Source organism: Aulonocara sp. 'chitande type north' Nkhata Bay, linkage group LG3, assembly GCF_057382095.1.
Source record: "Aulonocara sp. 'chitande type north' Nkhata Bay isolate Kocher_YH1m ecotype deep benthic linkage group LG3, A_spYH_male_GT1.1, whole genome shotgun sequence".
Taxonomy (NCBI): domain Eukaryota; kingdom Metazoa; phylum Chordata; class Actinopteri; order Cichliformes; family Cichlidae; genus Aulonocara; species Aulonocara sp. 'chitande type north' Nkhata Bay.
In genome coordinates, this window is record NC_141346.1 from 34,415,943 (window position 1) to 34,429,392 (window position 13,450).

General features: G+C 42.8%; 1 protein-coding gene across 3 annotated transcripts in view; it reads right to left on the minus strand.

Moving 5' to 3' along the window:
- arhgef40 (Rho guanine nucleotide exchange factor (GEF) 40) overlaps positions 1 to 13,450 on the minus strand; it is a 45,791-nt gene that overhangs the window by 8,245 nt on the left and 24,096 nt on the right. For all 3 annotated transcript variants that reach the window (XM_086277651.1, XM_086277660.1, XM_086277642.1), the window contains exons 12-22: positions 12,362 to 12,460; positions 12,082 to 12,233; positions 10,603 to 10,741; positions 10,328 to 10,447; positions 7,960 to 8,151; positions 7,311 to 7,832; positions 6,803 to 7,185; positions 6,167 to 6,416; positions 5,856 to 5,945; positions 3,408 to 3,614; positions 214 to 393 (exon numbers count right to left, since the gene is read on the minus strand). In XM_086277651.1, the coding sequence (XP_086133777.1) occupies positions 214 to 393; positions 3,408 to 3,614; positions 5,856 to 5,945; positions 6,167 to 6,416; positions 6,803 to 7,185; positions 7,311 to 7,832; positions 7,960 to 8,151; positions 10,328 to 10,447; positions 10,603 to 10,741; positions 12,082 to 12,233; positions 12,362 to 12,460 (2,334 nt within the window). The remainder of the gene's footprint in view (positions 1 to 213; positions 394 to 3,407; positions 3,615 to 5,855; positions 5,946 to 6,166; positions 6,417 to 6,802; positions 7,186 to 7,310; positions 7,833 to 7,959; positions 8,152 to 10,327; positions 10,448 to 10,602; positions 10,742 to 12,081; positions 12,234 to 12,361; positions 12,461 to 13,450) is intronic.

Sequence of the window (13,450 nt, forward strand, 5' to 3'; positions counted from 1 at the left end):
GATTCAAAAGAAAAATACAGAGTTAAAAAGAGTTTATAGAGGAAAGAGGGGGGGAGATAAAGCAGCGCCCAAAAAAACTTTAGAAACCTCAAATTTAGTTTGCTTTCAACAGAATCTAGACAGAAAGCAGATTTTACAGATAAGACAAAGTGCTGGAGATGGTGTGAAGGAGAAGTGTGTGTGTGTGTGTGTGTGTGTGAGAGAGCTGTTCACCTTGATGCTGTGTTTGTAACTGTAGGCGGTGCGTCCCGGGCTGGGATTCTTGTGTTTAGTGAAGATTACGACGTGTTGATAAAGGAAAACGTTCCTCACGCCCGCCCGCTTCCTCCGAGTTCCCCCGCTCACCGTCAGCTCACCCTGCCGCACCAGCTCGCCGCGCTCCGTCACAGGGATCTGAAAACACACACAAACACACACACGTTAGGACACACTTATATTGGCCTTAGGCCCAGGACCAACCCTCAGCAAAAGATACCATCTTCATTTCAATCTTAAGAGGAAATTCAGGCCTGAGCTTTAAAATCCTGTCTCTTTGCCAGGTTCCAATCTTGATTGAATTGGTTCATTAATTATCTTGAAAACAGAAATAAAAATAAATAAGCATCATTATATCTGAGAATCCATAAAACGCTAACAAAGCGAAATATTCTCACTTTTACAGATTCAATTTTTTCCCCCACTCGCTCAGAGGAGAAAAACTCTGTTGATTCTGCTCATCTGTAGAACAAAAACTAGGAGTTAGAAATTAAACGGTCGTCGTATTATAAAGTCTCAAATCCTCCCTCCTGCACCTACTCTAATTTTCTGTTTGGAGTTGCGAGACACTTTGACTACAAAGACTGAAAAGCTTTATTCTCTATTCAACTGCGAAGGACAAAGGAGCATTATTATTACAGTGCCTTGCATGGTGACATATTCTTCACATGGATGCTTCGTTCTGCTGGATCTTTGCTCTAATTGGCCAGCTGAATCACATCTTTTGTAATAATAAAAAAAAAAGAAAAAAAAAGTGACTTTTTTGTTCATGTCAATTACAGGGTTGCGACTTTGAGATGCTGTTGGAAGTCAAAGGCACACAGACACTCATAATAGGCGAAAAAGAAATTACATAATTGTCAATGCTAGATATGCAAAAGCACAAAAGAGCAACAAACAAGGCAAATGCAAACGAAACAAAAGCGTGCGGACAATGAATTTAAAAAGGTCTGGAATTTTACAAGCGGCCACTGACATACAGTAGATTCTTATTTTTAAACCTCTAGAAATGAGTGGGTCATGATATAAGTGATGCTTCACACACTTTATGAACACCCACATCTACACCCACCCAAACACACACACAGCTGTACTTAAAATCATTTTTACTTGGAGAGGTGTTGCAGCGCAATTTTGAAGTAGCTCAGCGCAAGTGTTTGTGCTGCTGTAATCTTTCCCCTCGTTCAGAATGCAGAGAGATGAGAGGTGTGTGTGTGTGTGTGTGTGTCAAACATTTGTCACGACTACCACTGAATATTACAGCTGTGTCAGAGTACAGTGGTGTAGGGCGCAGGGATGTTAGTGTTTTTGGACTTTTGATAAGTCTTTCGGTTTTTGTTTATTCCCAGTGGGAGAACACAGTCTTTCCTCCCACTTGCCACGTCCTTGTTGCAGCTCTCAGGACTAGGAAATAAGAAAGATTCAGCTTCATAATTCAGGTTAAACTCAGTCTGGATTGAGATCAGATGATGACAACTGATCTCAGTGGAAAACCACATCAGCTGATAAGCTTCTAGGTTTACTAGACCCCGACTCACAAAGGATTTTTAAGACAGATAATGTTGCCAATATCCGATGACTCAAAAATCTGATATTCTGATACATCGGCTAATATTTTTTTCTTTCATATTTCTAAACTTAAACAGATTTCCCTGACATGTGTTATTTGTAGCTCAATATTTAATATTAAAACTCTGTTTTTAGTTCTCCAAACTTGTTGCCAACAGGAAACATGCAGAGTGCCCCCTGGTGGACACACTGTGAAACATCAGCCCTCAGAAAAAGATTGAGTGTTTTTCCCGTCTCTTTCTTACTTTTTTAAAAATTTGAAATCTTATTTGTCTTTATAATGCCGATACTGATACATTTAAAAATAGCTACCATCGCACTGAAGAAAAACGTCCGACTCTGCTCACATCAGCAGCTTGTTGTGTTTTTGGTGTTTCAAACATGTGCTCCTAACGGGAAAGTTGCACAGTGCCATCTAGTGGACAAACTATGCAAAATCAATACTCCTAAAAGCATGTACCCTCTATATTGGTAAATGGCTAATATAAAAAAAAATGATCAGGCAAAAAAAAAAAAACCCACAAAAAACAATGAGGCGGTTCTGCTCGAATCAGCTACTTGTTCCTTTTTTGGTATTCCCAAAAGCTCCAGATCGGCTTCTGGGTGGAGCAGATGGCTGCCCCTCTCTGATCCTGCTTCTGCCAGAGGTTTCTTCCTGAGAAAAAGGAGTTTTTCCTTCTTACTGTTGCCAAGTGCTTGTTCTTTACCTTAGAACATCTTCTGGCAACTGTTATATAAATAAAATTGAATTGAACAGATGGAAAAACTGCAACACAAACACTCATAACACATTTGTAGGCTCTTTCTCCGATTTCTTCTTCACTTTTTAAAATGTCATTTATCAACCATTGCAGACCAATATCAATGTATTAGCAAATAAATATCATCGGCTTGAAGGAAAAAGTGGTCAGGCCCCTAACACTGACAAATCTCATACATAATGCAATGTTTGACTTGCTTTAGCCTGCCTGGAGTTGCAGCTGCCTCTGCAAGCTGCAGCCCACCTCTACCCCAATTCCTCCTCCTCATGCTGTGTTTGACTTCATCAGTGTCATGTCTGTTGTTACTGATGCCCGCTCCGCTCTGTACCAGATATGCTGCTGCTGCTCCCACACCTTATGATCTCTGCATATCCAGATGGAAGATCTCCATTTAGCCAAAGTAATGCTGACGGATTCAGTCATAGTATGCGAGTTTAGATGCTCACACATTCACGCACATTGTCCTGATTCTTTCTATAAATAGACGCCGCAGACTGTAGTTCACAATAAATGGGCTTTTCCTTTTATGAGCAACACCTCTTAACATCTTGTAGTAGTAAGAAAATGCAAATGAGCTTCTATTTATGTGCCTCCATGAATTCTTTAATGTGTTCTTCTTGAAACATGGCTAATGTAAGCCGTGTTTCTAGTGTTTGTGTGGAAAATAAACACCAATACATTTATTTGATTTATTTGGGGGTAAAAGAGAAATAAGTCACTTCCACTGGCCTGACCTCAACAAGATTTTAGTTTCTTTCTCTCTAAGAAAAGAAAGTGGGACTTGACAGTTGCAGAGACATAAACTGGGACAAGCATTCTCACCGGGCATCCGACGATGAGGTCACTGGCCCTGAGGTCCTCGCCGTGCCGCTGGGCGTGTCTCAGGATGGAGAGGGCGGAGTCTGAGGCGGGGTTTATGCCTCCCAGCTCCTCCAGCGCCTCGCAGTACTGCTCCAGCCTCTGAATGGGAGCCTGCAGACAGTGAGGGAAGGCCAGAGGGGAGACGGGGGAGGCTTGGGGAAGTTTTGACTGAAACAGGGGAGGGAAGGACAAATAAAAAGGTAACGTTAGCAAGTCTGCTGGTGTTCCCCCATCATGTTCAGCTGGGCTGTGTTCACTGTATTTTATTACACACTTCACTATAAGTTGTGTTCACCTTAAAACACAGTCAGAAGCTTCGCCCATGGATGTCACATGTCCTACCTTGTGCCCTCTGCCGGGACCCCCACCTCCTCCAACCAGAGCATTTTCGGAACTCATCTAAAGCAACCGATTCCTGTTATGTCCTATATCTTAGAAAGGGCAGCTTCAGACAATGTCCTGACCTAAATGGCCCGAAAGGTGTCTGCGTTTTTTTACTTTGACTTTACTTAGTGGAAAATCAGTGACACTTTTTTGTTTTCTGACACTGAACAAGTTTTCTTTTTTAGAACATGTGAATTTTCCCACCCAAAAATAAGGACAACAACAGTGATTTTTGGTCTTTGTCAAAACAGATGATATAAAGAGACAGTAAAAGAGGCCAGCTCGTGTCTTACACCTCTAATTCTAACAGATACGCCTATAAACCGGAACGTCAATGACACAGCAGCTCATCCGGCTTGTGGCCCATCACACTTCACAAGATTCACCTGAGAAAAAAAATCGTCAAAGGTGACATTGAGCTCAAGCACATTTTCGGCGAAGACCCATTAGGTGATCGTTGTGTCCACTGTGTGATTAAATTGTGAGCGATGCTGCAGGATGAGCGGCGATTCTTGTGAACCGTGGATGTAAGCACACTTTTAGCTCATCGCCCTTCAGCCCAATAAGCTTAATAATATATAAATCACATGCAACTAGTGAAGATTTGCCAGTTCGCTGGTCTAGAGATGGCAATTGATATGATTTTAGTGATCTCTCTATGATTATTAAACATCCAGTTCTTTATTGATTTCCTCATTGATTCCTAATTCTGATTTTTGGTTGAAAAAAAATAAAAGCTTACACAAGTTTTCAGCACCACTGCAACTATTTTATCATCTCCAAGTCTAAACAGCGCATAGAAAAGTATTTGATAACCTTTTCTCTAACAGGCAGCTGACAGAAAAACATAATAAATCTGAGCTGCTGAGCTTGGAGGCATGAGGCTCTGATGGATTGGACAAGTTGTAACCAGTTCTCAGCAGGAATCACTTTTTGATTTGGATCCCTTATAAAGACACGCGCCCTCGCATCTCGCTGCTTTAAAGAAAACGCTCAGGGTCTAAATAAAAAAGTGTATGGGCTCTCCTTTGGTCCACGCTCAGCCTGCCCACCACATGCCATGAAGTCTTTGCTACCATCAGCTCTCAAACATGCTACATCAGGCTGAGCCGCTCCTCTGAGATAGTTACAGTCGCAGTTAACACAACTCTCTGTGGATGATTGTGACATCATTTGGCATGTTTTGGCAAACGGTTCTTTTTTTTTTTAGACACGTGTAATCAAGGTAACTATGGCTTTGCTCAGCAAGTATGAAAGTTCCAACTCGTAGCTGCTGCTTTAATGTTTCTTCCATTTTCTTTTCATCCGCTGATCCCAGTAACCCTGAAGAAGCAGCTACGCAGCAGTAACAATCATCAGCACCATCATCATTCAAAATGAACACCAGTTTAATGTCCCCTGCCATCATGATAGCCATATCCCTGTTATCAAGCTGCTTTACAGCTGCTGCTGCTGCTCAGTGTGGCCTGAGCACGTGCTGCCTCCTGGTGGCGACTCGTTAGAAATGCTGGGTTTGAGCGTCGCCTCAGAGGTTTTGAGCTCTTTGATCTGTCTGTATATAGCCCTCATAATAATCTCACGATGCTGTCGATGTATTAGTTTTTGTTAATTGTAGCTCGGGAGCTCCAATGACTTTCTCTGTAATCCGCCTTTAATTGGCTTTTCTAGTGTGCATTAAACTTGTAATTAACTTTACTGTATACAGCTCGTTCATAATTGCCGCCACCAACAAATAAAGCAGCTTTAATTGGCTTGAGCCTGTGATGTGTTCAAAAAAAAAAAAAAAAAAGACTCATAGCAACGCTCTTACATTGTGTAACCAGTTTTCTAAAAAAAGAAAATAACCAAATAAAAAAAAAAGAAAAAAAAGGGTTTATTGTTAAGAGACACTTTTATCGCTTTGAAATCATGTTTACTGAGATGAACTGGTTGAATAAGAGTTAAGACCGCAACTCTCTCAGTAAAATCTCTGCAGGAACAAGACTGGTTTTTACTTCTTTTTTTAAGAGGCACGATGAATCCTACCTTGAAAAAGTCGGCTGCTTGTGTGACCAGTGGAGAATCCAGGTCTGGTTTGGTCCTGATGTACTGGGAATACTGCAGAAACTGGTCCCGCTGTGTGGTGACAGGCGAGAAAGTTGTTTTTAATTGATTTTAATCAGATTAATTACACAGAGAGGGATTTAATGGATATTTTGAAGCAAATTATGCTGACTTCTAACTAATCTGTGACATTTTCTATATGCAAACATATAAAACAACCCCTCAGAGGTTTATGTAAAACTGAAGAGCAGTGCATGCAGTCATACAGCTTCACTTGGCATTTTGCAGCTTACAAATTTACTGAAGCAGTCCTGTTGCAACAGGCTTTGCACAAGAGCGCCCTCCATGGCTGGGAGTAGGTCCTGCGAGTGAAAGGTGGTGAGGCTGGCCCAGTTGGGAAACAGCGAGTCTGCCTTCCCCCTGATGGAAGCTGGGGTGTCTGAGAGCTCCAGTAAGGGCAGGTACGTCTCTTCTACCCCCTTTAGCACAGTCACGTACTGCCTCTCTGAACTTAGCATCCTACACCAGAGCAGGTACAGCTTACTGCGGTGGAGATGGCAAAGGGTGGGGAGGGGAGGAAAGAAACAGTGCATGAATACACTTAAAGGAGAAACAAACATGGAAGCAAGTGGACAAGTGGGAGGTAAGGGGAAGCGAGAGCGAAGATAGCAACGGATTGAGATCAAAGACTCAGTAATGAAAAAATTATCTAAGATTGCATCCTGACTGATAAAATCAATGCGAAAGAGCCTTCAGTTGTACTTAAATTATCCCTAAAACTATGCATCGCTTTTTCTTTCATCTCAGCCTGTTCCATTCTTGCTGCGACTTATTATGTCTATCTCTGACTGATTTTCTTACGAGGAAAGTGGAGTACATGGAAAAAGGACAAAAAAAAAAAAAAAAAAGCAAAGAAAGCCAACACACACCTCTGTGCGGTTGAACCGGCCCTATCCGTCCCCGTCTCCCTGTCTGTCCTCCCCAGCAGTACATGCTGGCGCGGTGACCCCGTGTGATCCACCACCTCCTTGCTGCTGACCTCCACTCCTCGGATCAACACTCCTCCGCCACTACTACCACCACCACCACCGCTCCATCCTGGAATAGCTGCAGCCATGCTAGTAGTAATGACTGGGTCGGCCAAAGCCCGTCGTCCCAGCCAGGACATGGGGGAGTTACGGCTCGCCCCAGCCACCGGCGACTCAGCGGGTTTGGGGGTGGCTGTACCTCGACGGGGGGCCAGGAGAGCCTGGAGGTCAAAGCTTGGGTGACGCTTCCGAGGTGGCTTGAAGGGAAGTGGAGCCTCTGTGGGCTGTAAGGGAATTGAACTGGTCATTGGTGTGACTGTGACACACTTCAGTTACAACAGTACAGTCCTGTAACACACCTCAGATCATAGAACAGAAAACATTACCATAAAATAGAAATCAAACTCACGCTCTTCTTTGTAGGATTCAGAAGGTTCGATAGAAACTTCCCTCCCCCGGCCCCACCTCCTCCCGCACCACTTCCTCCTGCCGTTCCCTCTTTCTTATTCCCTTTCTCCTCTCCTATCTTCAGTGTGGAGCAGGTCTGCGGTCTGAACAGTGATGCCAGGGATCCCCAGGACTGCAATCCGCCTTCCCCTCCGCCAGCTCCCAGCCCCCAGGAGTCACCCTCTCCCTCGGGGCCCATCAGGTCCCAGAGGCTGCTGGCAGAGGGAGTTTTGGTTTTCCCCTGTCCCTGATTTTGCGTCCGGTCAGACTGGAGGAATCGGGGCTTGACCTGTGCTACTGTTCGCTGGTATCGCTCAACTGTCTGAGTCCAGAGATCCAGCAGTGCCCCGCCACCCAGCTCTATTGCTAAAGAGCGTGCGTCCTGGAAACGGGACGGGGGTATTGGAGGGAGGGAGGCGAGAGGGCAGGTGGAAGAAGAGGAAGAGGAGGAGGTGGAGGAGACTGCATCGCACCACTGGGTGGCCTGCACAAGAGACAGGAAAGTCAGGGAAGTCATTAGGACTTCCGCTCGGCATTAAAACACTTTGGAACCATGACTGTATGTTTATAACTTCCTGTGTGTGTGCTGCAGAGGTCTTCCTGTGCCGTACCTCGGTCAGAGTGGACAACAACCTCTGCGTGTTGTCCAGAGTGGTCCAGCAGTCAGACAGACAGTGGGACATGTCCCTGAGCTTCTCCCTGACCGGAGGGAGTCGGATCTGGACGTCGCTCAGGCCTGCCCAGTCCAGTTCACACCAGCCCTCCAAATCACTGAGCAGTGACAGAGTCTCACTGTGCAGCTCCTGAAAGATGCCAGAAAATGGGCTGTCAAGAAGTATTTACTGCAGAAGACTGACAGGACACACTTGGGAAATCATGGATGGAAAAATATTGACTGCATCTCTTGGGAATATGCTGGGAAAACTTTTCATTAGCTCGTTTCCATGAGAATGACACAAATATGCCACTGAAAGGCACAGTGGGCTTAAAGCACATCTATTCACAGTTTATCGTTTCAGTTATTGACTTCTCAAACCCTACAGTGGGTGATTCACAGTAACACATGTGTCTTAAGTACGACTAATAAGATTTCTTATCCCAGAGTTGACGTGACAGAAAGGATTTTTTTTGTGGGCGATGTTAAGATGCTTACATGTACTGTAGAAACAAAGTGAAAGCAAAAACTCTGAGGGCGGACGCTTTAACTGTATGTGAATATTCTCCATGTTGTTATCATGATGTGTGCTTACTTACCAAAAGTCATTTACATGCAGATAAAACTGGACACTCCCTTTGTACTTGAAGAAGGTCAGTCGGACCAAAACACTGTGATGTAATAAGTGTATTAGCGGTACATGAGACGGTGTGTGGCAGTCATATTTCACCGTTTTGTGAATATCATGAATGAAATCTAAATGACCTTTAGAAGACCAATTAAATCAAAGTCTATATGAGTCACAGCTGCCAACACATAAGTACTGTCAAGAGATCAGGGCTAGACATCGCTGTAAGCATTAGAGAAAAGAGACAGCCTGTTACCAAAACCATTTTAAAGCCACAATGTTTGCAGGAACTCTGTGTTTACAACTCCTTTGATTTTACACCTGATCTCCATCCATTCTCTACTGTTTATCTTTTTCAGGGTCGCGGGTGGGCTAGAGCCTATCCCAGCTGTCTTAAGCTCTGTCCACACTAGCAAGGATAAATTTGAAAACGCTCCACGTCCACACTAGCGTTTTCAGTCGTTTTCACAGAGTTGCGTGTCAAAAACGGACGAAAACGCTTACGTTCCAGTACTGCGCATGCGTGAAGCGCAAGACAATTCCACCTGCCTCATTTCTGTCTGCCGTTTCTTTACTTTCCGGCTCTCTGAAACGTCGCAGCAAAATGTTGAGGAAAAGCACCGAGTTTTTAAATGGACTAACAATGAGGTGGAGTTGTTGCTGTGAGTAACACAAAAGTACAAAGTTGCAAAAGCGAGTGAGAATTAAAGAATTTGAAGAAAAGCTATCTGAAGCGTGTACAGACTGATATTCATCTTTAATAGGGCTGTCAAAATTGAGCGCAAACAAAACAACTGCTGTATAATGCCCTCCGCTATCTTAGTTTAATTGGTCACATGACTGCATCACATGACTAAAATGTGTCATCGTTTTAGAAAGTCTCCGTTTTTGTTGTCTACACTGCGACACGAAAGAGCATTTCCAAAACGCTGCGTTTTCCTTGAGCAAAAACGGCGTCTCAGTGTGGACTGGAGGCCAACATGGAGAGAACACGGTGCTTTTTCAAATGAAAACCTATGGGCGATTTAGAGTTTCCAATTAACCTATCCACACTAACTTACTAACACTAATGTAAACTTGTATTTATATGTAATTTCAAAGAATTTCATTCAGATCACACACACAGAGTCAATCCTTCTGAGTCTCAGTCATCGCCATCAGTGACTGACGCCGTTATGCAAATGAATGAATTACTCAGCCACAGCAACAGTGTTGCTACTGTAAGATGATGTGAAAGAGGGAAATTTTCTAATCTACGTTGCATAGTTGTTTTTTATTTAGCGTCAACCCTTTAACGCCTAGTGTTTTACATTTGATACACACAGTTTTGGTGAGTTTTAGAGACTTCTACAGCATCCATGTGATCTCCCCCCCCCCCCACCGAAAAATGTTATTAGTAAATTACAAAGCGGATTTTTAATCAATAAATCGCCAAAAATGCCAGATGTGGTAAATACGATGCAATTAAGACTCATATATGCAATTTCATATTTTTGTTTTTTAGCTGTCAGAAGATTCAAAAAACACTTCATCCTTTATCCCCCCCCCAAAAAAAAAAAAATTGGCAATTATTTAATCAGGAATTTAAAGGGTTAAGACTGGCTCCATAACACTGAGCCCAGTGAACCTGCATATTTTAACATGACATGTGAAAATGTTTTCACACAAAAAGCACATTCATCTTTGCATTACTCACATTGGCCGTTTCTTTGAACGTCTTGAACCTCTGCTGTTTGAGCGAGAGTCTGCTGAGGGAGAGAGGAGGATCCTTGTAGTCCTCCAGCTGCGACTGAACCTGCTCAATCTCTTTATCGCACTGTGGATTAAAGGCGGAGGTTTGGGTGAGTGGAGGACATGAGGCGCTCTGTTACGCATAAGATGTGGAAAAACTGAAGATGATGAAGCAAAAAAGAAATACGCAGATTACAGAGTGTAGGTTATTTTAAAGTAAAGCAAATCTTCCTCAGATACCTTTTCCAGTTTGTCCACCAACCCCGCCAGACGCCCCAACGCCTCCAGGTCACGACCTCTTTGGTTGGACACTCGGACAAGCCGATGGAGTGCATCGTCCACGCTGTCATAAAGTTTAGAAGTTACGGCAAGAGCAGCTCTGAGAGGAGAAGAAAGAAATTTTGGTTTTCATTTAAATTCTTCAAAATCATGCTGACAGAAATGATCTAATTATAAAACAACGTCTCATGTACAGCACAGAAAAAACCCATCTTGTATTATTGCACAGCTTAAGCCAAAACTCATTACACAGTAAGAACAGAAGAGCTACAACAGTCTTCAGATCATCTCTAAGCTGCAGTCATGCACAAACAAGCTGCATCGCTCTGTCCTTTATTTGATGTGTTTTCTTCTCCAGCTGGTTTTCATTTTATGGTTAAAAACAAACAACTCTGTTTTTGTCAGGAAGATTATTTTTAACCTAAAGCTCATCCTGACAAAAATAACCCTTCAATCAAAATTTTAAAAAGCATGGGAAAGGAAAAGAGAAGAAGATTTAAAATATAGTCTTCAAGTCCTGTGCTTAATGTATATTAAAGCATCTTTTCAGAATCATAACATTGTGGGTTGTTAGGTTGTATTAAAAAATAACTCAGGAATGCATAAAATGCCCACAGTACAGCTACTGGATGTTAGAAGGAAATAGCTTTCAGTTCATTGCTGGTAAAGTGTGGCAATAGGCTCCAAGCACAACTTTGGGGTGGCACGACACTCGGGTGGAAGGTCACCAGCTACTTTGTTACATATGTGTGCTCAGCTACCCATTAAAACGATAATTTAATCAGCCAATCACATGGCAGGAACCCAACGAAGTTCAAACTTAGGAAAAAGGCTGATTTTAGTGAACATGGCATGGTTGTTAATGCCAGACGGACTGGTCTGAGAGTGTCAGAAACTAATGATATACTGGGATTTCCCCCACACAAACAGCTCTAAGATTTTATAGAGAATTAAACTCTGCAAGAAAACGTCTTGTTGATGTCAGAGGTCAGTGGAAAGTAGCCAGACTACTAATGAGCTGATAGGAAGGCGGAAGGCTTGGGTGTTTGTCCTGTCAGCAAAGAATAGGAAAATGAGGCTTCAGTTTATATGCAAATCCAATAGTTTCTGTAAGATGACAAGGCATTGAACTAACACTGCTGGCAGAGCTCAGAGAAGGTGTGGCCAATCAATGGTGGAGCCAAATCATGTTCAGCATGATGGTGCCAACACTGACAGATGGCTAAAAATCACTATAAAATCGTGGTTTAGCGTGTTAGCATATGCTGATTAGCACTAAATAACCGGGAGTGTTCGTTTTCCAGGGTTTTTGGCCCCAATATTTTCATTGGATTTTGTTACTTGATTTAAAAAAAAAAAAAAAAAGAAAGAAAAAAGTATAATCCATAAAATAAAAATTCAGTAGTCCTACAAATACTGGATGAATTAGGTGTCTGGTACCTGCAGTCTGGTGACTTTTGTGCCAGTCCAGATGCTCTATTTGTCAATCCAGCAAGCCAGGCCCCGCCCTTCTGCTGCAGCTCAGTTAACCGTTGGTCGGCCAGGACGCTGGCCATGAGCTGCCTGTGTTTGTCAATGCTCAGAGGAACAGCCTGAAAAAGATAAGCATGTGTATTGTACCTTTTGTGTGTGTTTTTATAGAGACTGGTAAGTTACTAAAACACAAATATATCTGAGCGCACACAACGAGTAGAATGAGCATCATGTTAAAGTTATGGACCTTTATGTTGTCTGGCATTGGCTCAGCGTCCATAGACTGCAGTGCTTCTCCAAGCAGTGAGAGGGCGCTCTCACAGCGCTCTGTCAGACTCTCCAGACTCTAAACAGGACAAAAAGAAGTAGAAATCCACACAAACACATGAAATCTCTCTTTCATTCCACCTTTTTTGTAATCCACAGGAGAGGTCAGAAAAAGTCCAGAGGATAGGAAAATGTTTTCAACTGTTTAGATAAAGCAACATAAACTGTGGGGGGAAAGCCATTAAGGGTCCTTGAGATTCTTACGGGCTGTGTTTTTTCTTCACCTAGTTCATCATGCCTGTCTGAAATAATCGACCACCAGCAGACGACCACTCTTTCCCAGCCAACATCCTTTTATCTCGCCTCCCTCCCTCCTAGATGTTCTTTCTCCCACAATACTCCCTCAACTGTCAGAGGTCATATTTTACATTGGAGGTACCCAAAACTCGAAACAAGTTAAGAGCTACAAGAACTCTGGACTTTGAGTGGGTTACTTGAGCTTGTTCATTCCAAGCTGTCTGTAAGAAGTTTGAAAATAATAAAAATAAAAATACACTAAGGACTTTTTGCTTTAGAAAATTCCTCAGCTACATACAAAAATGGCATTTCCTGTGAATTAACAGAAACTTTCCGTTTTATAATTACAGAACAAAACCTCAAACAGTCGTGCAGACACATTTTTTTTCATTTACTACGGCAGCATGTTTTAATAATGTGAAAAAAAAATGAGACATGCTATCGAAATTTCATTATTTCCTGACAGAAAGGGTTAGGGTTAGGTCAGTGGTCCGACAGCTTAAGATCAAAGTGAGCTGTATGTGAAAAACGACTTTGACATCCCTGATGTACACACGCTGATGCACACGGGAGTAAAAATAGGACAGCAACCCTCTTGTGACTAGAGAAAATCTGTGGCTGCCCAGTGATAGCTTAAATGTTTTGGATTATAAGTCATTGTGGCAACTAACTAGTCTCCAGGAGGCTGAGCATACAACACCCACAATCTCTGGGCGACAGCTTTTGATTACAAGGAGATGGCATGGGTCACATATAGGAGGAAACATGTCTC